At 37.6% G+C, this 27,905-nt stretch overlaps 1 protein-coding gene across 3 annotated transcripts; it reads right to left on the bottom strand.

Annotated features, from left to right (window-relative positions):
* Positions 1-445: 445 nt before the first annotated feature.
* LOC124643800 (carcinine transporter-like) lies at positions 446-23,065 on the bottom strand. Of its 3 annotated transcripts, none has more exons than XM_047182897.1 (13): positions 22,945-23,065; positions 14,512-14,677; positions 10,025-10,250; positions 8,929-9,112; positions 7,756-7,885; positions 7,086-7,214; positions 6,451-6,643; positions 5,790-5,895; positions 4,954-5,201; positions 4,359-4,438; positions 3,497-3,672; positions 2,746-2,918; positions 446-617 (listed from the first exon to the last, which is right to left on the bottom strand). In XM_047182897.1, exons 2-13 carry the CDS (start codon positions 14,594-14,596, stop codon positions 575-577), a joined length of 1,773 nt encoding a protein of 590 aa, XP_047038853.1. In that variant the 5' UTR covers positions 14,597-14,677; positions 22,945-23,065; the 3' UTR covers positions 446-574. The 3 variants fall into 3 exon arrangements, with proteins under 3 accessions (XP_047038853.1, XP_047038854.1, XP_047038852.1); XM_047182898.1 differs by lacking the exon at positions 22,945-23,065 and adding an exon at positions 18,624-18,647; XM_047182896.1 differs by lacking the exon at positions 22,945-23,065 and adding an exon at positions 15,289-15,438.
* Between the last annotated feature and the right edge of the window lie 4,840 nt (positions 23,066-27,905).

The following is a 27,905-nucleotide window of genomic DNA, read 5'->3' as shown; positions in this document are numbered from 1 at the left end:
AAAGTTAGAAAAATTGGCAGACTTTGATGATCAATGTCAATCTACTGAGCTTTTTAAATGAAATTTTGTAGGCTTCTAAAGGCTTCTGGGATAGGTAAAACGATATTTTTAGGTAATTCTCGTATTCCCAATTCCCATTCCCAAAAAAGTGGGTTTTCATTGCCTGACTAGCCTATTTACCAACTATCTTGGGGTCGGCTTTCAGCCTCACCGGATGCAGCTGAGTATCCGTGAGTATGAGTTTTACAAGGAGCGACTGCGTATCTGACCTCCTCAATCTAGTTACCCGGGCAGCCCAATACCTGTAGGTAAGCCTGCGTGTCAGACTTACTGGTTTCTGACTACCCGTAACGACTGCCGAAGATGTATATACATAAGACAACCGCGAACTTCATTTTCCTAATTAGTTTACATAGGAATAAAAAAAATAAAAAACTTATACCTATCATTTTACACATTTAATTTCGTCATTGTGATTCTACAAATAAGTAGGTACATAACTTAAGTCATCATATTTGTGCACATAGTAAATAAATAGATTGATGAGAAAACAAAATTAAAAACAATATTTTCTTCAGTAACGAGATTCTTCTTCAGTCACCTTCTTGTTCTTCTTCCTGAAAACAAAATAGTATTATATATATTTTTTAAACTTCTTCGATAACTTATATCGTAAAAAAATCGACTTAGTCAGACAGGTCGGTTGCACCATGTAACTGTAATCCCACCCAAAACAAAAATGTGAAAGACTGCCAAGTTCGATAATATGGGAATGCTTCGCCTATAAAAGAAGTGAGATCTGAATAAGTACCAAGTTCCATACATATACCTCAGTTAAAAATAGTTACTTTTTAATGATGTTACTTGGAAAGTTTTCATACACCTTGTTGATGATGATGATGTCCTCCTAGCCGATAATCGGCTACGGCGGCTGTTCTCATGTAAGGAGATTAGCCAACTACGCAGGACATATTATAGTGCACGAGCATTTGCGCAGACACAGGTGCACTCACTATTCCTTAACTCTCATAGCCCGATGGGACGGTAATCCGACACGACCGGAGAGAGATCAGGCGCAGGACCGACATTTACGTGCTCTCCGATGCACGGGTGTATCAATCACCAGCTTCCAGGCTCCGGGCTGCTTTGTGAAAGTCTTCTAAAACCCACAAGGCGATTTCGGCCCGACTCGGGAATCGAACCCGAGACCTCGTGCTTAGCAGCCGCACTTGCGACAGCTAGACCAACGAGGCATCACCTTGTTATAAACCTACTAAACGCAATGAATCAAGTATTTAATTTTCTATTAAAACTTGCCAAGTAACATCATTAAAAAGTAACTATTTTTAACTGAGGTATGTGTATGGAACTTGGTACTTATTCAGATCTCACTTCTTTTATAGGCGAAGCATTCCCATAATATCGAACTTGGCAGTCTTTCACATTTTTGTTTTGGGTGGGATTTCATTTATTTTTGTAAGGTTGTTTATTTTATTTTTTTCTTATGATGAAGTTAGTTAAAGGAATGTCTCATTTATACTATCTTTTAGATTTTTTAATAAGCACTATGTTTCTTACAAAGAAATGAACTAGATTAACTAAATGGACTAGATTTATTTATGTTATCATATATTATGTTCGTGGATCAAAGTTACACATTCGTTATTTTCGAAAGTGATTCACACTTGGCCGTTTTCAGATTTTTATTTTACTTCTAACTACACTATTTTACTTCTAACTAAACTAAATACAAACCATTCGAAGATATATTATATAAATATAGATAAATTTAGTTCGTTTTAGTTCCTTAGGGGTATAAATTTACACCGGGTATAAAACACCTTCATTATTTTGAAACCGACTCACACTTGGCCATTTTCAGATTTTTCCCTTTACCTTGACATAAAGACCTACCTCCATGCCAAATTTCAAGTCAATACGACCATTGGAAGTGGTCTAGGTTTTTGATGAGTGAGTCAATGAATCAGTCAGTCAGTGAGTGTATAGTAAAAATAGCGATTTTCTGACGTCAATATCTCAAGACCTACAATAGGTATATTAATGAAATTTTGTATTTTAGATAAGTGAGGGGGTCTCAATAGATACTAGAAATTTGATATGCGTAAATAAAATATATTTTGAGTTACAGGGGGGTCGAATTTGGCCCGAAATGGTTCGTGTAATATAACCCACGGCCGGTGTGTCGCTTTTTTTGCTCGAACTTGGCGGACACACTGCCGTGTGTCACACCACACCACACCAAACCATACACAGCTAATAAGGCTAACGGCCAGTTTCTTCATCAAAAGTTAAAGTTAAAGTTATGGCTAAAGTAATGTCTAAAGTAAAAGTAACGGTTAAATTCAATTTTTCTATTCGTTTTGCTGTCACTTTAGCCTTGAAAAAACGAATTTGATCGTTACTTTTGCTTTAGACATTACTTTAACTTTAACTTTTGATGAAGAAACTGGCCGTAAATAAGGCTTAGCTAAAATTGGGCTTGCCTAAAAGCTGAGTTTTCCCAAATTGGGCAGGTCGATGTAGGTTTCGTTTTTGTTCAACTTGAAAAAAATAGATTCTCACTTTGCACTGTATGTATGTACGAGTAGGTATGTTTGTGTAGGTACATCTCACACAAACATGTAACATTTCTCTAAACCGGTTTTGATGCGTTTTTTTAAATTCTAGGTTATTATTGAACTTGGTTTATGTTTTTTGTAAAAGGGTTTTAGCACCAAAACTTACCTATTACAACACGGGAAGTCCCAGAACTTTTGATCCAACCCGTATTCTTCGCCATCTTGTATAGTCTGTGGCATCTCCTTGCCCATAGACTCGGGCAGGAATAGACAGAGACTGCCGCCGAATATACCGAGCGCGCCGAGGATTAGTAGCGGGATCTCTCTGGCTATTGTCGCCTAGAAATATACATATAAGATTGCCCTTGTACAAAATTGTGCAGAAGTGTTAAATAAATAAATAAAGATATGCAAAAATAGAGGGGTAATTTAGAAACTCTCTTTTGGGGAAGTCGGTTAAAATGTGGATTATTTCTATAATAAAGACAAATCTTTACTGATATTTTAAATCCTCGGTATGTGTATTACGCAATTACACTACGGCTGAACTGACGGAAAAAATATAGGTAAGGATCTCCGTTTTTGGAAGTCGTTTAAAATGTGAAGTATTTTTTTATTTTATAGACAAATCTTGACGTCTTGACTAATTGGCTGTATGAGTGTCAATAAAGAATTGTTCAACTCAGAAAATGCAACTTTTTTTGGAAGTTGTTTCGGTGAAAGAGTGGAGCCCAATTGGAAGTTTACTGTGATTTGTTATTGTTCGTGTAGAATAGCATGGTATAGTCTGTGGCATCTCCTTGCCCATAGACTCGGGGAGGAACAGACAGAGACTGCCGCCGAATATACTATATAAGATTTACTTTAAAAATGATTCTTTGCCAACCATGAAAATAAAAAAATGAAAAATCACTTACCATATAAACAATATAAGGCGTCAGAATCGTAGCCACATAACCGGTGATATGTATGAGCGCGACGCCCTGAGCCCTCACCACCGTCGGCAACAGCTCGGCCGCATACTGCATGCCAATGTTGTACGATATGTTCACTGCGAAACGACCTACTATCGCGAGCGACGCCGAAGCTATGCCTACGACAGAAAATAAAGAGTCATCATCATCATCATCATCATCATCACCATCATCATTCACTCTCTCACGAGGTCACAAGCAGGACTGACATTATTGATTCAGATGTATGGGTGTATCAATTTCCAATTGCCAGACTCTGGGCTGATTTGTCATAGTTTCTTAAAGTTTCAAAGCGATTTCGGATCAACCAGCTTGACATTTCAAAAGAGCTCTAATAGACCTCATCATCCTCCGAGCCTTTTCCCCATCTATGTTGAGGTCGGCTTCCAGTCTAGCTCTTATAGACCTACTATAGAAAAAAAAAATGATTTTGACTTTGAACCCGGGGATCGAACCCGAGACCTGGTGCATACGAGCTGTGCGATCACCAGACCAACGACGACGCAGGATACATACATAGATATACAAGAAAAGGGGTGAATAGATATTGGCAATCAAGTGATTTTAGTGAAGCCAAAACTCGAATATCAGTTCAGTGACTTTATCATCTGCCTAGTTTTTGCGAACTAGGTCGGGGTCGGCTTCTTTTCCATCACTCTTTCTACCTAGCCTTTTCCCATGAGTACCACTGTGTTACATGGGATAAGGTTACGAAGATGGAAAAAATAAACGTATGGTTAAAAATGTCATTATTTTTAAGGAATAAAAGAATTATTTATTCTTAGGAAGATACTCAATAACTTACCAATAGGTGCAGTAGTGGCCAGAAGACTGAAGATGCCACTAATCACCATAGTCCCAAAAGCGAGCCAGCGCCGACCGATACTGTAATAACATCAAAAGTAGCTTTCAAAATAAAGTCCGAAGTGTGAAGAGAAGGTTAAAGAAAAGACCAGTTTGATTCTTTTAAAGCACCATGTACTAGCTTCCATCAGCGATTTCAAATGTGTTTCTTGGGAACTACTCTTCACACAAGGATAAAAAACTAATAGCCGTCCGCGATACATGGACTATCTAAAAGTTCCTAAGGTAAGTGATTCTTCAAAAAACCAAAGTTTTCAGCTTCAAAATATTCCTAAATATAAAGTACTTTTCAAGTTCAGTTCACTTTCTCTCCAACACGCACGACCACTAAGAAGAGCTCCTTTAGAAGACAGTAATAAATAAAATTTTGAGTTTGTGTTTGAAATACTATTTTTGGGACACAAAAGATTAGACAAAAAAAGAATCAAGTACAAAGGTTCTGCTTCTTTCTAAAGAAACCTCTTCCAGCAGACCCACCATAGAATAATTCTAAAAGAAACTTTACTAAGCAAAATAAAAGAAAAAAATATACTCACACATCCAACGTCAAAATCAGCAGTATATCAGCAGGGAACTCCGTAAAAGTAGCCACAGTAAAGGTCTTAAACATATCCAGGCCCAAAGACCCAACATTCCTCACGTGGCCATCGAAGACCATGGCGATGGACATCCATATGAGGACCAGGAGAATGCTGTGGCGACGGAGACGAGGAGTCTTCACGAGGTCCAGGACGCTGTAGTTCTTGCATTCCTGTTCGGCTTTTGCTATTTCTGTTGCTGTTACCTGATGATGGGTAAATGAAATGTTAATCTTCCGGCCTATTTCCAAGTAACTGTGTTGGGTTCGGCTTCCAGTCAAACTGGATGCAGCTGAGTGCCAGTGTGCCACAAGGAGCGACTGCTTATCTGATCTCCTCAACCCAGTTACCTGGGCAAACCGATACACCTTGCTAGGACTGGTTGCCAGACTATCCAACTTATTACCCGTAACGACTTTCAAAGATGTTCAACTGACAGCTGGGACCCATCTATATGACCTGCCTTCTGAGACACGGAGGAACTTGTCATGACAAGATGGTCACATATTCTCAGAACGACTTCACCAAGCATTGTTTATATCTACCAAGTGATTACTAATCACTTTCCTAGTTGGGTTATGAGCGTTCTTGTTACGCCTATGTATTTAAAGCCATCCATCCCTCCCATCGCGCTATGAGAGTGAAGGAATAGTGAGTGCACCTGTGTCTCCGCAAATACTCGTGCACTATAATATGTCCTGCGCAGCTGGCTGATCTCCGTATATGAGAACAGCCGCCGTGGCCGAAATCGGCAGTGGACGCCATTATTATGTCTTTAAAAATTATCATCCTACCCTAAATTCTTCAATAACTTCATCCGGTATCTTCTTCTTGTTGATTCTCTCACATTTCTGCATTATCTTGATCGCTTCATCTATACGTCCCTGTGCTATTAACCATCTGAAAAGAAAAGTATTTTCTTTAGTTTTTATCACTTGAATCAAGTAGTAAAATTTATGTAGCTCGAATCCTAAATGTTTGATCACTTATATTATAGTTCAAATGTGAAATATTAGCAATGTAAGCTACTTTCAGTATTTTATGTGCAAAAATCTGATTCTTCATAGGGAAAGGAAAGATAATGTTAAAGAGAAAATTAGCCTAAAAATATCCCGTTATCAAACTTTCAAATTAAATACATTTTCTATAATTGGTTGTAACTACTTGAATTTGCTCTGCAAAATTTCTTCAATCTCTATACCCAAAATCCACCAATTTCGACAAAATTTTCACCACAAATTCTCCAAAACCCCTTGCAACGATTCCCAAAATATCATCACCCCTGAACCCTTACTTTTTAAATAACAGACCTCAACTGCCCGGGTAACTGGGTTGAGGAGGTCAGATAGGCAGTCGCTTCCTGTAAAGCACTGGTACTCAGCTGCATCCGGTTAGACTGGAAGCCGACCCGAATATAGTTGGGACAAAGACTCGGAGGATGAAACCTCAACTTACCTTGCGCTTTCAGGCACCACACAGGGTGTTAAAACTGCCAGGGCTAAGGGTACGCTTATTATTAACGTGTATATTTTCCAGTCGTTGACTGCTAAAGCTATCCAGGGTAGGAGACATGCTGCGAAGGTGAAGTAGACAGCTATCGACATGTTCGCTACGAAGGTACGCCATTTTAGACCCACGTATTCGAGCACTGGAAATTGAAAATATGTTTGTGAATTTTCTGGTAAATGCAGTAATGATGGAAATAAAAATGTGATTTGTAGGTGTCGTCAAATAAATTTGTAGCTCTATAGAAAGGAATTTGATACATTGCAGTGTTTTTTTCAAATATTTTGTCACTAGAATTCAAATTTGAAGAGATATTTCAAAAGGGATAACTGAATGTTTTCTTTTGTTGGCAATCTCAGAACGTGATTAGTTATCCCTAGGCTTATTTGGTTAGATTTAAATTCAAAAGATTCCTTATAAGTTGTACTTATAGTTTTGTAAAAACCAAGTTACTTTTCTTTCATCTTTCTTTAACTTTTCGATTGAATTTTATTTAGACAGGGCTAACAACATATGTTAGATCAGTTAATTATTTTGTTTTATTTAATGCAGTTTAATGTAAATACTAATAAAGCCTTACTCACCAACAATATACATGATAATAAAACAGTTGTCGTACGCCAACCCGACAATGAACCTGCACAGACAGAATGACCAGAAGTCGTTTGTGAACACTGATCCTACGCCGCCTACGAAGCCTGATAGATTCGCTCCTGAAATAACAAAAATTAATATTGTAACTTACAGGTTAAAAGTGTAAGAGGAAATAAGGATATTGTTGTTAAATGATGGGGACTGTGCTTTTTTGAGATCGTTTTGAGCATGGATTTGGAATACAGTGGGAAAAACTAGAGTATTTTGTTGGAAAAACGAATATTTTTTGGAAACTAGAGTATTGCGTTTGGAGTTTTTTTGCTAAAGCTGAGTATTTTTTGGATGTAGACCTTCATAGAAGATTTAATAAAGTGGTTTTCAATCGTTTAATCAGATTCATTACCATTGTACTGCAGACATGTGCCATTTAATCTAATATTGACAAAATCAGAAACTAAATTCGAAATGGTCATGAGCATTTTGAAGGCATTCGTAAGTACGTTAGGAATTAAGTGCAGAAAAATATTAGATTTAATAAAAGACTGGCAGATAGAACATTAACAAAATGAGAACTCAATTTGAAATAGCCGAAATCAACAATATTATTTCAAGTCATCAGCATATTACCAAGAAAAATAACTTCCTTATACATTTACTTACCAATCAAAGCAGGAATCCTCCCATATTTGTCAGCTATCCAGCCAAAGATGAATCCTCCAGCGATGCCACCACAGAAGAATATAGCCTGAGCTGTTGCAGGATAGTTATCTCTCTCGCACACCCAGCCTTGCTGTAATGGTAGAAAGAGATGGTTAGATTCCGAGACGAAACATTGGAGAAGAAATCTGCGCCGATTTTGATTAAACATGTTGCCTAAGAAGGTTGGAATACCAGCTTTTATCTAAAAAAATAGTATCCAAATACCTAGGTTTATTCGTTTAAGACGGTACCCCGAGCAAATGACCTTGAGCCTCTGCGCCATACAAAGTCGGCGCAAGAAATACGTAGCGAGAACGCTCATATTTTGGTTTAAAATTTTTATAAAATAAAATGTTCGTGTTTTGAAAAAAATAAAATTACCATAATGTTCGTTATTAAATTACCTATCTATTAGTTTAGGTAGCAAATAAAAATAATAGTGACTTTACGAAGAGATGCATCTTATTACTGATTATTTCTCATTTCTGTGGTTTCGTTGTGACCCTCTAATTAAACATTACGATACTTAGAAAAAAAAAGAAAACTACCATTTTGGAGTCAAGATTATGTAGTTTAATGTATTTTTTATTAGAAGGTATTGCTATTGGATAAAGAGAAGTTGACTTCGAAAAACTGCACAAAAAACGACTGCCGCTGCGTTTTGCACGGGAACGCGCCTTAAGAGTGGCGGTGAAACCCATACCAAGCAGTCAAACCTGAGTGCGTCGAGGGTCAAAAAATATTTTATTGTAATAAGAGATTTTTGGTTTCCGTATCTAAAATGTAAAATAAGACCCTATTACAAAGACTTAGCTGTCCGTTTGTCACCAGGCTGTCTCATATGAAAATAATAGCTATAGTGTTGAAATTTTCAAAAATAATGTAATTTCTGTTGCCGCAATATTAAAGTTTTTAAAATATATTTTTCTTCCTCAACTTTCCTGTGAAGTTGCGGACAGTTAGAAGCCAGAAAGTCTGACAACCAGTCTTACCCAGGTGTATCGGATTGCTCGAGTTACTGTGTTGAGGAGCTCAGATAGGCAGTCGATCCATGGCACACTTGTACCCAGCTGCATCCAGTTAGTCTGGAAGCCGACCTAAATTAGGGAAAAGGCTAGGGAGATAAGGACTTACCTGTGAAGCAATACTCTCATACGGCACATCAGTATAGTTAAACTCCCATCTATTCTCACACTTCCTCACTCCCCACTCCGGGTTGGGTAGTAAGGTTCCGTTTTGCAGAACCTCTGTCCAGTTGACGTCGTAGACGGAACATTTGTCGTACTTGTTGTCTATTAGAGGGATTGAGAGATGACGCCTGTGGATAATGGAATGGGAGATTAGTTGACTTATTTATTTAAACGTTGTACAACATGAAACATGTGCAAAGGCGGACTTAATGACATAGGGACTCTTTCAGTTATTAGTTAGTTTCGATTATAGGTCGACAATTAGAAGCGTTTTATGGCGTAACTATGAGTAATGCTGACGATTTATTTAATAAGTTTGCTTGCTTGCACTCCTCTGTGTCAGGAACAATTGGACCGATTTTTTAAGAAAGAGTCTCTCACTTATTAAGGAAGGCCAGGCGACTCTTTCTGCGGTAAGTAGACCTAATAGCACGCCGTTGAAACCGTTACAAAGAACTAATCCTTACGGATGTATGTATATGCCCCCTTTTTCACGCAAAAACATTTTTTTTTCAAGCTATTATCTATTGCTATTTAATTCAAGAAAAATACTTAGATATTTACATATTTACAATACATATGTATAAATAACTATCCTAGTAAAACAAAAAACCACTATAACTAAAACGCGTCAAAAAATTAATGGTCTTGATTAAACTTGGCAGCAGTATGGCTTATTAAATGTGTGCTTAAAAATCACTGGGGAAGCTAGTAAAAGATATAGAAAAATACCAAAATTGCTTGTAAATCGTAGTAGGTCCCGGCCGTCATTGAACATCTTTGGCACTCGTTACGGGTAGTCAGAAGCCAGTAAGTCTGACACCATTCTAACCAAGGGGTATCGGGTTGCCCGGGTAACTGGGTTGAGGAGGTCAGATAGGCAGTCGCTTCTTGTAAAGCACTGATACTCAGCTGATTCCGGTTAGACTGGAAGCCGACCCCAACATGATTGGGAAAAGGCTCGGAGGAGGAGGATGATGCTTGTAAATCGGTTAAATACGATTACTTTCGCATTAATAATACTAGTCAAAAATCCTCACCTTTCCTCCACACTTAGACCCTGTAACTCCGGCACATAACACCAATGCTCCTCAGGCACCACAGTCATGAAGATCTGTCCGAAGTACACGAACGCGAAGAAGAAGGAGTAAGGTATCATGAGGAGGAAGAGGATCCGCTGGTACCAGCCGAAGTCACCAAGGTAGGGGAGGAGATCATCCAGATCTTTTAGTTTGGGTTTTGGCTGTTGAGCTTCGATGCCGTTTGCTGTGAAAGAAGAGTTTGGGTTATGAAAAGTACAATTATGTACATGCAAGTAAAATAGTGAAAACTTATAAAAGGTTCCAAAGATTTCTTCCTGTTGCAGTCTGCTAAATAAATTTAATCATTAATATTATTAATGATTAAATAGTTTCAAATGTTCTTATTAGAATGAAAGAACACTTCCAAGTTTTCTCCAATCTGATGACTACCTCCAATAAAACCGGCCAAGTGCGAGTCGGACTCGCGCACCGAGGGTTCCGTACAAAACCTGTACAGATAAAAAGTGAGTCTCGCGCCAACCGTTCAGTTTAGAACAATCATAGTTATGATAATTTCGTGAGAGTCAACTGTTACTGTTACAGCCTTTTTATCGTCCCACTGCTGGGCACAGGCCTCCTCTCACACGGTGAAGGATTGAGCATTAATCACCACGCTTGCTCAATGCGGGTTGGTGATTTCAGACTTTATAATCCAGGTTTCCTCAAGATGTTTTACTTCACCTTTTTATCAGCCGTGAGAGTCAAAATAGTTAATATTTTTTATTTTATAATATAACTAAAATAGTAGGCCAGTATCTTGCAAAAGTTATTTATATACAACATTATTTATATACAACGTTATTTATAGTCATCATTCAGAAATTTGATTAAAAATAACTAATTATGTCTTAAAGGTCATTGGGCATATCTGACCCGCTTTGTAAAAAGTGGCGGACATGGATCAAAGTAGTTTTAAATCATGGAGAACGGTATGAGGTTTTTTTGAATATAAATATTTTATTAAAATTCCATGGAGACAAAAGTCCAGGATCGTTTGAAAAATATAAAAGACAAGCAGTTACAGAGGATTGTACAGGTTGCAATGCTAGTTTTTATTGTTTAAAACTTTTCATAAAGAAGGAAGATGCCAATTCGGATGACCAGGATCTGATGAGGATCTGGAAACCCTGAGAAATCGAGGGCAACTCTTGAATATTGTAGGCACGCATCGAGTCATAATCAGACATGTGAGTGTATTTTTGAGGGTACTGGTAAACAGTGAAGGTTTGGAGCTGATTTGATTATGGGGACTACAGAGAGTCGAGGGAACTCCTGAACGGTATGTTGCAACTACCACGTGTTTGGGCTTATTTTAATAGTATTGGTGAAGACTTTCCACATAGATAGGTTTGACTGCCATTGTGGGATCGATAGCAAAGATCAGATATAGTTATGGGAACTCCTTTACAATTTATAACGTAACCTTGTGTTGGAGCTAATTTTATTTTAGGTGATGAGAATTCACTACTAACTTGGGTTAAATCAGCCATTCCAGGAATGAGATCTTTTATTTTTGAAGGGATTAATCACCTAACGAGCCCCAGTTTCAGTTTTTTTTCGAAACCGCCTGACGACTTGTAGCTGTCGAATTGTAACAACGACTTCTAGAGAGTAGGATTCGGGGCTGCTGGCTTTACGTTTCTAGAGCCTTGACAAAAGTGTAATTCTGTCCCTTTCTTTGTTTTATAAAGTCGGCTTTATTTTATTTTGTAGCATTTTGCAAACAAATCCAACTTCAAACATATAAAAAAGCAACAAGAAAACAAAAGCAAGAAAGAAATGAAAAAGATGTTAGGTGCATCGATCTAGAATTCGGTGTCTAGAGGATGCATCAATATTTATTTAACCACCGAGATCTAGACCGATGCATATAAACAGTTTTCTTGTTGTTTTTTTTGTAAAAAGTTTTTATTTTCGTCAATACGAATAATATAAGCCCAAACACGACGTAACTAAAACATGCCGTTAAGGAGTTCTCTCGACTTTCTCACGTCTCCATCATCAGGTAAGCTCTAACCTTCACTGTTTTATAGTATCACCAGACATACATCTGAGAATCAAGTTTTAATCCCATGCATGCCCACAATTTCTGATAGTTGCCCTCGATTTCACAGGATTTCCATCATCAGATCCTGACCTGATGACAATGGAAATAAACGGTGAGTATACTCTTTCACTACAAAGAAATGATTTTTCAAATCCGTCAAACGTGGTCGTTTAAATTCCCCATTGAAATGAGGAAAATATTTGATGTTTACACCTGATTTTCTCTAGATTCCCATGGTTCACATTGATGCGACTAATGCCATAGTAAATCAGAGCCTTTATCATTATACTGTGCTATATTTCGTTCGTATCCGCCGTGGGTATGGTTTCCATACTAAGGTGCCCAATGACCTTTGAATGATTTAAAATTTTTCACAGTTCAGAGGCAATTATATTTAAGAAGTGTTTGATATGAATTTCACTTTTTATTCAAAACTTTAATATCTCTACGCGTTCATGTGAAAAAGGGTAGGTAGTAAGTTTATAATTTAAAAAAAAATATTTTATGTCATGTAAGCAAAAATAAAATTTTAATATTTATGTTACTTCAAATTTATCATTTTCGCAATTTTTCCTTTATCTGTACTATATAACGTGTCTTCTTGTCGAATTTCAAGATTCTGAGTTCACGGGAAGTACCTTGTAGGTTTTGATTCCCTAGCGTGTGACGGAAATTCGTCTAAGGTGTCGGTAAAACTGCTGTATCTTTTGATCGCTTTAACTTAGAAGTTTGATTTTTTCATTGCTTAAAGGGACAATAGACCTAGGTATTTGGTATAAATTTCAATTTGGTACCTTTATTCGTTCGTGAGAAATAAGGTAGTAAGTTTCATTTTATTAAAATATTTTTATTATATTATATAACAAAAAAAAATGTAATTTTCGCAATTTTTCCTATATTTGCATTATATGACAATGCTTCATACCAAATTTCAAGATTCTGAGTTTACGGGAAGTACCCTGTAGGTTTTGATTCCTTTGCGAGTGTCGAAAATTTGTTGAAAATATCGACATATTCGGTTGTATCTTTTGATTGGCTTGGCTTAGAAGTTTGATATTTTTACAGCTTAAAGGGGCAATAGACCCAAGTATTTCATGTGAATTTCAGCTTGATACGTCCACGCGTTCTTAAGATAAAGGGTCTTGACAGACAGACAGACAGACAGACAGACGGACAACAAAGTGATCCTATAAGGGTTCCGTTTTTTCCTTTCGAGGTACGGAACCCTAAAAACAGAAGCTATCAAGAAAGAAGCAACGGCTAAGGCGTCCTACTGGGAAAACAGGATTGCAAAATCTTTTTGGTTCCCCGAGGCAGGGTAGCCTTAGGCAGGGTAGGACTTGATTTTAAAATAAGATTTTACGTATTTCATGGGGAGACCCATAGAATAAGGAGTTATTCGTAAGTTATGGTGTTAATAGCACGGCTTAAAAAAATCTTGTTGACTTAACTTCCTAATAAAGGATTCGGCCTATATACCACTATCCCTAAGTGTGTTGCACCATTTGACTATAACGATAATCTAACCACAACCAGCCGTATACTTGCCGCCCATTGGTCACATCGGCGATTTGACTACTGAAAAACTTTTTTACAAAAAACTATTTTTAGGTGCATCGGCCTAGAAGTCGGTGTCTAATGGATGTTACTAAGTTAATTTTGCCACCGACTTCTAGGCCGATGCACCTAAAAATAGTTTTTTTTTTTGCTTTTTAGTGTTTTGGGAAGTCGGTTTAATTTTTTTGTAAAAAAGTTTTTTATTTAAAGCTTTTCAGTGATACGAATAGTTGTCACTATCCATACAAGTGAGAAGTTCTCATCAACACAAAGAATATAAGTCCAAATACGAGGTATTTTACATATTCAGTTGTCGAGTTCCCTCGACTTACTTTCTCTGGTCTCCATCATCAGGTCAGCTCCAAACCTTCACTGTTGCAAAGGTCTTGTCAATACAAATAATTTAAGCCCAAACACGAGGTAGTTTACATATTCAGTTGTCGAGTTCCCTCGACCCTCTCTGGTTTCCATCATCAGATCAGCTCCAAATCTTCACAGTTGAATAGTGCTTTTAGGCGTACACCTGAGTGTCAAGTTTTTACCCTGTGTATGCCTACAACTTTCGAAGGTTGCCCTCGATTTCTCAGGGTTTCCATCATCAGATCCTGACCTGATGACTATGGGACCAACTGGCAGCTATTCCGAGTCGAACAAAAAAAGAATCACGTAAATCGGTCTATAAACCTCGGTAATCGATGTACATACATAGAAAAAAAAAAAAAAACATACCGGCCGAATTGATAACCTCCTCCTTTTTGGGAAGTCGGTTAAAAATGGTTACGGTTATCGTTATAGTTAAGAGGTGCAACCCAGGATGAGTTGCTGTATCTTTTCTTCTTACCTCCAATGCTCATTTCCACATGGTCAGTTCTGGTAGGGTCCAGGGTCGCCCCTACTACGTGTGCGTTCTTCTCATGTGATTCCATTCTCGAACAACGTTTTAGCCTTAAAAGACACTTTTCTCGACGTGATTTCGGAGTCCTAAGACTTCAACTCGAAGCGCTGGTCTGTGGACAAAGAGGAATGTTAAGTTAAGGTGCTCGTGGCTAAGTTACAGCTGCAAGGGTTGATCATAAGGTTAAGCAACGCTTGATGTTGTCGGGCCATGGATGGGTGACCATTTCTTAGAGATGATCAATGAAACACATCCCAATAAAGGACCTCCTCCTTTTTGAGAAATCGGTTAAAATTTATTCAAAGTACATAGGCTTAAAAATAATAATAAGTTCAGTAAATGGTGGGGTCCCTGCTGTCATTTAGTCATCTTTGACAGTCGTTACTTGTAGTCAGACGAGTTTTTTAATCATTATCTCTCGAGTCTTTTTCCAACTATGTTGGGGTCGGCGTCCATTCTAATGGGATGCAGCTGAGTACCAGAGTTTTACAAGAAGCGACAGCCTATCTGACCTCTTCAACCCGGTTACCCGGCACCACTAAAGTTGTCAGACTTACTGGCTTCTGACTACCCGTAAGAACTGCCAAAGATGCCACAGTTGGCTAGGTTGCCATTAAAATAAAAACAAGGGAAATATAATAAAAAATAGACTCTCCTACGGACGTGGTCGAGTAAAAATAGATAGGCATATGAACTATCTAAACATAAAAAATATTTACTTACATGATAACGCCTTAATTTATAAACTATAATTAGAAATATGTAACTATAAAAAACTAATTGAAAAAGTATAATATAAAACTATGTAGTTATCCGAACAGAGACTGAAACACAACTGATTTGTAAAATCATCCTACATAGGCTTTTTATTTTAAAAAATGTGCTAACTGCCGACTTATGTAGCATTAAGATGTCATAAATAATTATGTATTTGTAGTAGTTTTATTTCTTTTACAATTTAATTACATTTAAGATCATGTATTGAGAAGAAAAATATGCGAGTACAATTTTAGGGTACCGTGACGAAAAAACAGAAAACACTTTTTACATTTTGTATGACCGTTTGATTCTTTTTTTTTTTGTAGCAAATACTAACCAAATTGTATTAAAAAAAAATCGCGTACAGTTTTACCCGTGTCGCACCTTGATAAAATGTAGCATATTCATTTGGTTCGAAAGCACTAATCTCAGAAACTCGGAGTCAATATGAAAATTTCTTTAAATGTTAGATAGCCCAATTATCGAGGAACGCTAAAGATAGACTATTCGAAGCCAGTAAGTCTGACAACCAGTCTTACCAAGGGGTATTGGATTGCCAGGATAACTGGGTTGAGGAGGACAAATAGGCAGTCGCTCCTCGTAAAACACTGGTACTCAGCCGTATCCGGTTAGACTGCAAGCCGACCCCAACACAGTTGGGAAAAGGCTCGGCAGATGATGATGCTATAGATAATTGTTTAATTTTTTTTACCGGAGTTGTTTTCACGGAACACGGGTGAAACCGCGTAGAGATGTCAGAAACCCCAGCGGGGCCCAGTAGGGCCAAGGCCTGCCGGGGCTGCGGGATTGTTCGAAAGAGTTACCTCGGCCCTGATACATAAAAGGCATGCGACGGAACACGACGATTTTTAGTCAGTAAGAGTCTGACACTACCTCACCGCTGCTAACCCACAGCGGGAGGGGTCATTTGATGATTTCTGACGTCGTTAAAAAAAAGGTATATATACTGAACCCCGCCAACTTGACAATTCATTATCTATAACAACCGCAGTATTTAACATACTTGGAGTCTGTACAAACATCTCTACTAATACTTTAATACCCAGTTTGTCTGTTTATCTCTCACAATACCGGTTATCACCGGTTGACGTACATTGTAGAACAAATATTGTTTATTACCCTAAAGTCTGGCTGCTTGGCAACAACAAGGAAAAATAATAAGAAAACTGATTTCTAAAAACACTGAAAATATAAGAAATAAGACGTTGGAAGTCGGTGTCTTGAAGTTACTGCTGTGTTAATTTTGTCACCGACTTCAATAGCGTTGTTATATGATAATAAGGTTTGATATACAGTTTCAGTGTTTTCAGAAGTTGGCTCTTTCTTGTAAAAACTTTTTTATTTAGTTCTAAAAATCAGCCAACTATTTTTTCCGAAATAGCCGCTACTTTTTCTTTTAAATAACCGAATTTATTGTTTTCTGTGGTTCAATGATTAATCATATTGCCTACAAATGGTTGTAAAAAGACTACCCTATACACCAAATGGCAGACCAATAGCAAACCAATGGTACACCAATCAAATGTCATTGGAATTCGATTGGTCTTATTTTAGTAGCAGAATGCCGGATAAGGTTCAAATCAAAATCAAATCAAATCAATTTATTTATTCATATACATTTTGGGTATTAAATATGTTCACAATTTTAATAAAATTAGTACCAGTACAAGGTTAAACTGCTATTGCGATTAGATTGCTATCCAATAGTCACATAATATTAGTAGAATCGGGACCCTGTTGTCAGTCTCTAAAATGATCTGGGGCCTCTCTTAAGCGGATCTCCTAAGTTAATAACGTCAAAATTTAATAGAAATTGAATCGCAATAGCAGTTTTAACCATATCGGGCATTCTGCTACTAATAAAAGACCAATCGTATTCCAACGACATTCGATTGGTTTGCGATTGTTCTGCCATTTTGGTGATTTTGGTCTATACGGTAATTTAAGTTTACGGTAGTAATACGCTTCAATCGTAATTGAGTCGTGATTGGATCTCAGTCGGATGTGAAGCGTATGTCGCTTAAGTAAAATTAGTAGAATCGCGCGACATAGCTACATAGTTAAGTGTTGTGCATTCCTCAGCTAAATAATAATGCATGCCTGCATGTATGGGTTGCATTGATGACCTATTGTTAATAAGTAATGGATACTCAATTGAACGCCATTGGTGAATCACGTGTTTGAAATATGCGTTAGTATCTATACCATGTTGTTAAAGCTGAAGTTTGTTTGCTTTTGAAGGTATTAATATCAGGAAGTAGGTCGTGGTGGCCTAGTGGGTAAAGGACCAACCTCTCAAGTATAAGGGGGCGGGTTCGATCCCAGGTCAGGCAAGTACCAATGCAACTTTTCTAAGTTTGCATGTACTTTCTAAGTATATCTTAGACACCAATGACTGTGTTTCGGATGGCACGTTAAACTGTAGGTCCCGGCTGTCATTGAACATCCTTGGCAGTCGTTACGGGTAGTCAGAAGCCAGTAAGTCTGACACCAGTCTAACCAAGGGGTATTGGGTTGCCCGAGTAACTGGGTTGAGGAGGTCAGATAGGCAGTCGCTTCTTGTAAAGCACTGGATGGACTGGATATGGATTAATATCAGAATGTAATGTATTTTTGTGAAGATGTTTGTTACAGTTTTATGAATATGAAGCGGGTGAGTGTCAGTATGACGAGTGACATGGGAAAATGGAAGAGGATGACATATTGCGCCGACTCCAAATAGAATTGGGAGCAGGGCAAGTAGAAGAAAAGGTTTGTTACAGTTAACAAAAAATCTGTTGAATGCATTTTGATGGAACTTCAAAGATATAGATACAGATACAGTTAGTTGTATGTGTGCCTGTATAATTTTGATTAGAGAGATACATAATGTACTAATATGTATTTTAAAACTGAAGAGTCAGTTTGTTTTCTTGATCGCGCTAATCTTAGGAACTACGGGTTCAATTAGAAAAAAAACAACTTTTAGATAGCCCATTTCTCGAGAAAGGCTAGTCTTTATACGGGCCCGAGCAATAATTTTCACGGGCCGCGGGCTTGTTCAATGGCGAAAGTTTTTCCTTATATTGAGGAAGGGACTGAAAAAAGAAAGCATAATATCTAAATGTTCTCGTGTTTAATTTCGCATAATTCCTAAAAGAAACGTTATCAGTAATCACAATATCTTGACCTTGGCAATATATTTGTAGCACAAAACAAGGTGAAGGTCAGACTGTCCGCGATCGACTACAAATAGCCACCACGCTTCAGTTAGAGTATTTAAAATTCCACGCCTTTACGTCATATTACACGTGGTGTCTTCATGAATGTCTACGGATTTTTTTCATTGTCTTTATTAACCGAATTCGAAAAAGGAGGTGCTCAGGTTCAGCTGTAGGTAGTATGCTTCAGCTGTAGCTTGTGCACGATTATCTCGCGTTTGGTTTAACTGATTTTGATGGGGACTTCAGAATTTTGAGAGACTCTGAAGTTTATGCGTTTAAGTGCTTTTTAAAGTTTCAAAGGTTTCTTTTTTGTAAACAGTTTTTTTGTTGGATCTTTTTTAGATTTTGCATACATCACGACCAAAATTTTAATTGCACAATAATTTTTTTTAATGCAATATTGCGCAATGTGATCTGGTATGTTACACAAATCTTGTATGTATCTTACATATGTATCTTACACAAATCTTAAATAGGCAGATAGGTTGCCACGTGGAAAAACTTATTTTCAAATAGGTATACGTATAAATAGTGTCTTGTAAATACATTATCACATTATGACAGTTATCCAATATGCTGAACAAACAAATTACTCTTAATAATAGTCTATATTTGTAGTGTGAAGTAAAACGCGAATGAAAACGTCAAATATAATTGTTTTGTTAGCAACTGGCGGCCCGTTGTGTCGCGCATGGATAAATAATATAGGTAAATCTTCCTCAAAAAACTATGGTGGTATACTTAAATTCGATTAATTCGAAAATATCATCTCATCGTCTGCCTAGCCTTTTCCCAACTTTGTTGCTTCTGCTAGATGCAGCTGAGTAACAGTGTTTTTCAAGGAGCGACTGCCTATCTGAGTTCCTCAACCCAGTTACCCAATACCGCTAGGTAAGACTGGTTGTCGAACTTACTGGCTGACTACCCGTAACGACTGCCAACTGACGTTATAAACTGCATATGCATGGATGCTTGTCCTTCTTTCACAAAAAAAAAACAAACTAGAATCAATTTTTATGAAACTTGTCAGTAATATAACATCAGTATCAGAATTATACAACATGTAACGTAATTAACGCACACCCTCAAACACGCCAATTACAATATTATGTTATAATCATAATACATACACTGAATTTTTAATTTAACATGTATATGCATTGTTATTTACTAAATTAGTTATACCAATTCTTGGAGAACTTTTTGGTCATACTACGCACGCAAATAACGCGCCGCGCGCCGCTCGACTCGACACAACATAACGAAACTACGGAAAAAGCCGTACACAATACACGAAGTCTTATTACTTTGAGTTACGGTCTATTTGAATTTGTTTTGACTGTACACGGTTAATATGAAAATAATTTCCGTAGTTTTAATTATTTTTGGCATAAAAAATTACCTATATTAAAAATGATATAAATCGATTCAGTAAACGATTCTGAATAAACTAATTTCAGTATGTGCGTTAAGTTACATGTTGTATATTGTTAAGGGTACTCTTAATCCAGTGGCGGAAGTATCACGATAATTCTCGAAAATTAGTGAAAATAGTCCAAAAATCCTACCTCTATTTTGGCAGTCGGGTAAAAACACCTCAAAACAAAAATATCTAAATACGCCCACTATTGATGTCTTAAACCTTGACATACCTTGGACGCTCCCTGGATCAATACTTAATACAAGGACATACTATTTTTAGATTTTGACAACAGAGTAAAGAAAGATGAGCGGAGATACCATAATGCAGGTAGGTGAGTCGTGGTGGCCTAGTGGGTAAAGAACCAACCTCTCAAGTAGGAGGGTGAGGGTTCGATACCAGTTCAGGCAAGTACCAATGCAACTTTTCAAAGTTTGTATGTACTCTCTAAGTATATCTTGGACACCAATGGCTGATAAAAAGGTGAAGGAAAACATCTTGAGGAAACCTGGACTATAAAATCTGAAATCACCCGCATTGAGCAAGCGTGGTGATTAATGCTCAATCCCTTTCCATGTGAGAGGAGGTAACAGGTAGGTCAGGTGCCTTCTTCTACGTCAAATTCTTACGGTATTCATGACCGAAACGATCAGTTACGAGTGAACTAACGTAGCGTTCGGGTTCTTTGAGACATCTGTCAACGATTTTTCGTATTGCAAAAAATGGTCGGGTCCAAAGAAGGCGTATAAGGGCGAAGACAGTAACGTTCCTCGTCCCCCGAACACCCGCATGTTGTCGCGCTACTTTCTTAGGGGATTTTCCGTTATGGCACCTCCGATAGTCATTTTGTTCTACCTGTGTCTGATCAAGAGTCTATAGAAAGAGATAACGCTATATAATATAGATAGCGGTATCCCTTTTCGGCATGGGAATTTAGATTGAGTCATCATATTCACCGTCTGGTTTTACCCATGTTTTGGAAAAGCACGTGTGTTACGATCCCAATATCATATCTATCTGTTGTTTTGCTTACTAGCGATAGGAATTCGATCTCAGTGGCGTGCACTTGGACTGCGATAGGCTGATGATGATGATGATAGGAATTTGACATTAATGGGGTTAATGTCAAAATTGTATCTTTAGTAACCTATCCAATTGCTGTCATTGAACATCTTTGGCAGTCGTTACAGCTAGTCACAAGCCAGGAAGTCTTACACCAGTCTTACAAAAGGGTGTTGGGTTGCACGCGTTAATATTAAAAGATTTCTTCAAAACAGCCTAGTGGGATTGGCACGTTAAACAAACCTATTTAACTTGATAATAATATAAGTCTAGCTGGACATATGAGCTTAGCTATCGTCCTAAAAACCCAAAACACACTTCAAACTTTTAGTCGGCCCACAGCTTGTTCGAGCTTATAAATCAGTAGATACAGCATGAAAATGAATAGTGGTACGCGCATTACAAAGATCAGGTTTTTAGCCGGTTCCAGACGGATTGAAAACTTTCTTTCAACGAAGATTTTCTTTAAAAATATATTTTTGTCAACCATCGCATCGGGTCAACTGGTGGCCGACAGTTTAGTTTGCAGTGCCTATGCCTAAACAAATTCGAAATAGTTGTAGGTTGATATAATTATATTATTTTAGTTTTAAAACAAAGTCCAATAAATTACTGAAAATAATTAGCAATTAATACACTTTTTATGTACAAATCGAATATAATTTATTATTGATGACGTATCTAATTATAAGAATGTATGTCACAGTAGATAATATTCCATACAGTAACATGTGTTTATTTTATTATCTAGATAACTTAGTAGGTAATAAACTATACTCAGCGAATTAATCATAAAACGTTTAGTTTATTAATAGGTAAACTGTCAGTTATATAAATGGATAAATGGTTGATTTATTCATGCTTCTATAACCTAGATATACTAATATAATCAAGAGGCTTTAAACTTTAAAGGCTCCAAAACTATTGAATCTGAATATTTGAAAAATTTTTTCACTGTTTGGAAGTAACACTATTCCCGAGTAACACACTGCTATGGTTATAAGAAATACTCTTTACTTTGAATGTTCATAGTAAACAGTAAATAAGGCTTTATTTATTTAGATCAATATTTAAATATCTACAATGCATATCAAAAACTATGTATCTTAAAAACAAAAAAAAAACACGAAAAAAGATCAGCATGGCGATCCAACGAGGTAATGCTGTCAGCCTCTCGGGCACGCTCCCAGTCGACAGCGATAGGGATGAATTTTTTGACGCTTTTTAGTATTTTTTTGTTATTAAACAGTTGTTTAAAAAAAAGTTACGTTTATGCTGTCGGTAATCTTCTGCATGAGTCTCGAAATGTTATTACTGTTAAGCATGATTTTATTGTCTGTGAAAAATTACTTATTGTCATTAAGGTGCACCTATGTAAACACAGCTATATTTATTCAAACCTCAAATAACTACTTATCAGTATTATTTGCAAAATTCTACAAAACAGCTGTATTGATTTCACGAAAATATTTAGTAGGTATCGAAAGAATTCTTTTTTTAAGTCTACGTAAGCAATTTTTTTATTTATTTTTAATTTAACTAACATGATCAACTGAACTTAAATCTTTGTTTAGTACTTCACGTCAAAATTATCATTTTTATACGCACACAGAAGACTAAATAGTTGGCCGACAATAGACCCGATGCTTGTCAATTTTTTTTAAGAAAATCTTAATTCCTGTCTAGGTTTTCAGGCGATCTGATACCGGCTAAATACCTGATTCTTATAATTTGCGTACTACGATTCTTCTTCATACTGATTTATGAGCCCAAACAAACTATCGGCCGACTAAAAGTTTGTAGTGTCCGACACTAACAATTCAATTAAAAAACGTAAAAATTTACGGTAAAAAGTAAAAAAAAGAAACTAAATATGTGAAAACTCGAATAATAAAAATATGATTGATGACTCACCAACGATTTTCGGTGGTTCCCGCCAAAGACGCTATGCACAGATAATATACGAAAATAGAATTAGAAAGAGCGTTCGGATACGTGTACCAACGAGCGGTTTAACTGACCGAATGAACGACTGTCTTATACATTTGTGTTACTTATTAATTACTAGCCGGTTTCACCCGCGTGTTGTGGAAACTACTGCTCGGACTACTAGCTACTAGCGGGATAAAATATAGCCTATGTTACTCGGGAAGAGTGTAGCTTAAAACAGTGAAAAAAATTCAAAATCGGTGCAGTAGTTTTTGAGTTTTCTCATTACTAGCCGTTTTACCGCGGTTTCACTCGCGTTCCGCGGAAACTACTGCTCATAGTGGAATAAAATATAGCCTATGTTACTGGGGAAAAGGGTAGCTTTCTAACAGTGAAGGAATTTTTTAAATCGGTCTAGTAGATTTTGGGCTATTCCGTCACAAACAAATATAAAAAAAATTCGTCTCTATAATATTAGTATAGACTAGCCGTTTTCCTGCGGTTTCACTCGCGTCTCGTAAGAACTACTGCTCGTACCGGGCTAAAATATAGCCTATGTTACTCGGAAAGAGTGTAGCTTTTCAACAGTGAAAGAAATTAAAAAATCGGTGCAGTATTTCTTCAGGAAACCAGTTAGTAGTCAGTTATCTATTACTAGCCGTTTTCCTACGATTTCACCCGCGTACCGTGGAAACTACTGCTTGTATTGAGATAAAATATACCCTATGTTACTCGGGAAGAGTGTAACTTTCCAACAGTGGAAGAATTTTTTAAATCGGTGCTTTTGTTTTTGAGTTTACCCAGTACTAGCCGTATTCTTGCGGTTTCACCCACGTCCCGTGGAATATACTGCTCGTAGTGGAATACAATATAATAGCCTATGTTACTAGGAAAGAGTGTAGCTTTTCAACAGTGAAAGAATTTTTCCAATCGATGCAGTAGTTTATGAGTATTTTTATAACAAACAAAAATACTTCCACTTAATAATATTTCTAGCCGTTTGACCGCGGTTTCACTCGCGTCTCGTAAGAACTACTACCCGTATCGGGATAAAATATAGCCTATGTTACTCGGGAAAAGTGTAGCTTAAAAACAGAGAAAGAATTTTCGAAATCGGTTCTGTAGTTTTTGAGTTTATCCAGTACAAACAAACATACAAATTTTTCCTTTGTATTAGTATAGATTATTATAGTATGTATTGTCAGTCAGTTTGCTTGAGTAAATATAGGATCGTACTAGTTTAAATATGGTTGTTGCTAATTGATGTTTTTCTGGTTTTAGTTTTAACTGGTATTCGAATAATTTTGCTTGTTAGCTTTTTTAATGGAAAGACCCGACGATTGACGCGTGGAATGGAATGCTTTTGATTTCGAACTTAAACTTATTCGTCTTCTATACTATATTACCATCTTTACTAGTCTGTGCATACTAACATAAAAAGAGGTAATATTTTTTTGTTCTTTTCTGAAAAATTCTTTCACTGTAATTGGTAAGCTACACTCTTGTCGAGTAACATCGGCAAAAAAATTTCGGGTAGGTACGGTAAGAAGTACCAGGAAAATATTGCAAAATAATAGGTCTCATCTCAAAACATAAACCAACATTTAACGAATTAATCCCTTTTTGAATGTTCCCAATAATAAGTAAGTCTGACGCCAGTCTAAGCATGTTGTATCGGATTGCCCGGGTAAGCGGGTTGAGGTGGTCAGATAGGCAGTCGCTTCTTGTAAAACACTGATACTCAGCTGAATCCGGTTAGACTGGAAGCCGACCCCAACATAGTTGGGAAAAGGAAAACACCTTGAGGAAACTTGGACCCGCAGCTTGGATCAGCAACCCGCATTGAGCAAGCGCGGTGATTAATGCTCAATCCTTCTCCGTGTGAGAGGAGGCCGCAGCCCAGCAGATAGATAGAATATTAGAACCTGCCGCTAATGAACATAATAATATTGCAATTGACTGTACTTATAAACTGTAATAAGTTCTACAATAAACTGCAGTACTGCACAAAGTCATGGTTACTAAGGGAACAATGTGTTCAAGTGTCTTAATTAATGTGCTTGCGCCATTGATTCGCGTGTCTCATAGAGTAAGTAATATGTAGATGGTACAAATTGTTATCATCTTTTTTTTTTTTTTTTTTCTTTATCTTTCTTTTTTTTTGAGAAAATAACAAGCGGAGATTTGCGGAATATCTCCTAAGAGTAGACACACTCTTAAGAGTACACTAAAGACTTTTTAGTCGGCCAACAATTGAATACGGCGCTTGATAAGTACGACGTATAGTAAAGACGCACATAGAATGATAGTGAGTAGCCGGTGTCATTGGTTGTCATCATATGCCTAGCGTTTTCCCAACTATGTTGGGGTCGGCTTTCAGTCAAACAGGATGCAGCTGAATACCAGTGGGACACAAGGAGCGACTGCCTATCTGACCTCCTCAACCCAGTTGCCCGGGTAATCCAATATCCTTAGATAGTTAGACTTACTAGCTTCTGACTACCCGTAACGACTGCCAAAGATGTTCATATGACACCCATCATATGTCATTGGTTGTCCTAAATAAATACGTAAATAATGCAGAACATATAAAAATCAAAGTAACGCCACATCTGCAGAATATTCTTTGTCTCTGCTTGCGTAAGTATTATTTTCAATCATACATCATTAGCACGAAGTGAACGCGGGACATCAAAGTATCTCGTGGTCAGTTATACTAGTAAATTCAATAAAACTGTGCATGTTGACTTATTGACGTGGATCGTTAATTGTTTAGAAGATGGTGTATACTATATAACTAGTTTATTTTTAACCGACTTCTAACAAAAGAGGAGGTTCTCAAACTATGTGTCTCTTAACTGCGGAACTCGCATTTAACCAATCCACTTTTTGTATTTTTGTACTTAGTTTACAAGAAAAAAATCTGCTGACTAGTGGGTGTCCAACAAGTGACTGGATAAAATGTAGCCTGTGTTAATGGGAGTTTGTCTAGCTTTACAACAGTGAAAACATTTTTCAAATCGGTCCAGGAGCTTTTAGGGTACATACAAGAAGAAATCCTCTTTTTTATTATAGACTAGCTTCTGCCCGCGACTTCGTACGCGGATCCTGTCCCTTATGCCAGCGACTACGGGGTCAGCAAAATCAAAGATCTGAATAGTCGCAATAGACGTGAACATATGGATAAAAGTAGTGATTCTAATTAGTCCGCATTTAAGTTGTGTGTGGCAAAAATATTACGTAAAAAACATTAAATAGATGACAAAGTCGTGGTGACTTAGTGGAATTCGTGGTGGTTTAGTGGGTAGAGAACCAATCTCTTAAGTATGAGCGTGCGTCTTTAATTCCAGGTCTGGCAAGTGCCTGCCAATGCAACTTTTCTAAGTTCGTATGTACTTTCTACGTATATTTTGGATACCAACGACCGTTATTTGGAGGGGATGTTAAACTGTAGGTTCCGACTGTCATTCAACATTCCATTCTTGGCAGTCGTTATGGGTAGTCAGAAGCCAGTAAGTCTTACCAAGGGGTGTTGGGTTGAGCGGGTAACCGGGTTGTGGAGGTCAGATAGGCAGTCGCTCCTTGTAAAACACTGGTACTCAGTTGCATCGTGACTGGAAGTCGACCCTAACATAATTGGGACAAAGGCTCTTGAGATAATAACGACAATAATAATGAGATATAGGCACCGCAGGACATCTGAGGCTGATGACGGGGAGTAGCGACCCCGCGGGGCTATATATACTGAGTTCTCCAGGGAGTGTATACTGTCCCCCATCTCCGGCCGGTCGGAGTGAACCATGACGGGGGTAGGTCTCACGCCTCTGGCTTGGCTTGGCCGTCCAGAGTGGAGTCGCTAAAGCAGGATTAGTAGCCCTGCTCGGAGGATAGGTGCCTCATGGTAAGCACAGGGAGCGCGTAATCTGCGTTTAAAGTCCGCCGAGGTATTCTCACCCTTCAGCCGCTCATGTCCCTGTTGCCCTCTTGTTGCTATTCAGTGACTGGTTCCCGGGGGCCCAGTAAGTGAGGTGGCGAGTCTCCACCTGCCGTTTTTACATGTACCTAATACATTGTCATCCACTAACATCCCATCACAATAGCCCAAGTAGTTTTCCTCCATAGTTAGCAATAGTTTAGCACAAAACCGGGGATTGTCTTTTTTTTAACGACGTCCACCGGGGATTGTCCTTGGATTCATTTCTATAGTGTATAAAGGGATAATCGTCGGTTTTGTGTCACCATTTCATTAAAGTTGTCTCAAAAGGACTTCAGCGTGTTGGCTTCGGCCCCACGTTTGCCTCCCAAAAATTCGGAACTCTGTAGTCCCGAGGTCTGGAAGAGACATACAAAATAATAATGAGATATAATGCAACAAAGTTAGAGAGTGGGGGCTCGTGACGCCACGTCTAGGTATATAAAATTTGTACTAAGCAGTGACTTAACCCGAAAATCAAGCGTTGTTGTATCTTCGTTATTATTTGTTTGTGTGAGAGAGAAAAGAAAAATGCGTCAATAGAGAGTGCTTATCAGATTGAATCACTTTTGCTAAAACGTCATATCTGCATATGCTTCATAATAGTCTAGCAGGGCTCCTGGAGTTCCACATCAGGTGTTTTACATCTTCAATTTTTATAAGTCAACAGAGAGTGCTTATCAGATTGAACAACTTTTGCTAAAACGTCATACCTCTACATGCTATAGTCTGGCTGGGCCCTGGAGTTCCACATCAGATGTTTTAGATCTTCAATTTGGATAAGTCAATAGAAAGTGCTTATCAAATTGAACAACTTTTGCTAAAACGTCATACTCGTACCTGTATATGGTACAGAGAAGCTGGGCTCTTGAGATTCCACATCAGGTGTTCCAGATCTTAAAATTTATTGTCTCAGCTGAAAATGCTCATCAAATGAAACAATTTTTGCCACGGCACCATATTTGTATCTCTT

This window comes from Helicoverpa zea, chromosome 28 (genome assembly GCF_022581195.2).
Source record: "Helicoverpa zea isolate HzStark_Cry1AcR chromosome 28, ilHelZeax1.1, whole genome shotgun sequence".
Taxonomy (NCBI): Eukaryota; Metazoa; Arthropoda; class Insecta; order Lepidoptera; family Noctuidae; genus Helicoverpa; species Helicoverpa zea.
This window is presented reverse-complemented; position numbering and strand designations above follow the sequence as displayed.

What these genes read in the sequence shown, in the direction of transcription:
- LOC124643800 (XM_047182897.1), bottom strand. Translation starts at nt 14,596, where the DNA reads ATGGAATCACATGAGAAGAACGCACACGTAGTAGGGGCGACCCTGGAC. An exon ending in TGTGGAAATGAGCATTGGAG is followed by an intron (nt 10,251 to 14,511) that starts GTAAGAAGAAAA and finishes CTTCTTTCACAG; the next exon opens with CAAACGGCATCGAAGCTCAA. An exon ending in TATTATCATGTATATTGTTG is followed by an intron (nt 6,644 to 7,085) that starts GTGAGTAAGGCT and finishes TTCAATTTCCAG; the next exon opens with TGCTCGAATACGTGGGTCTA.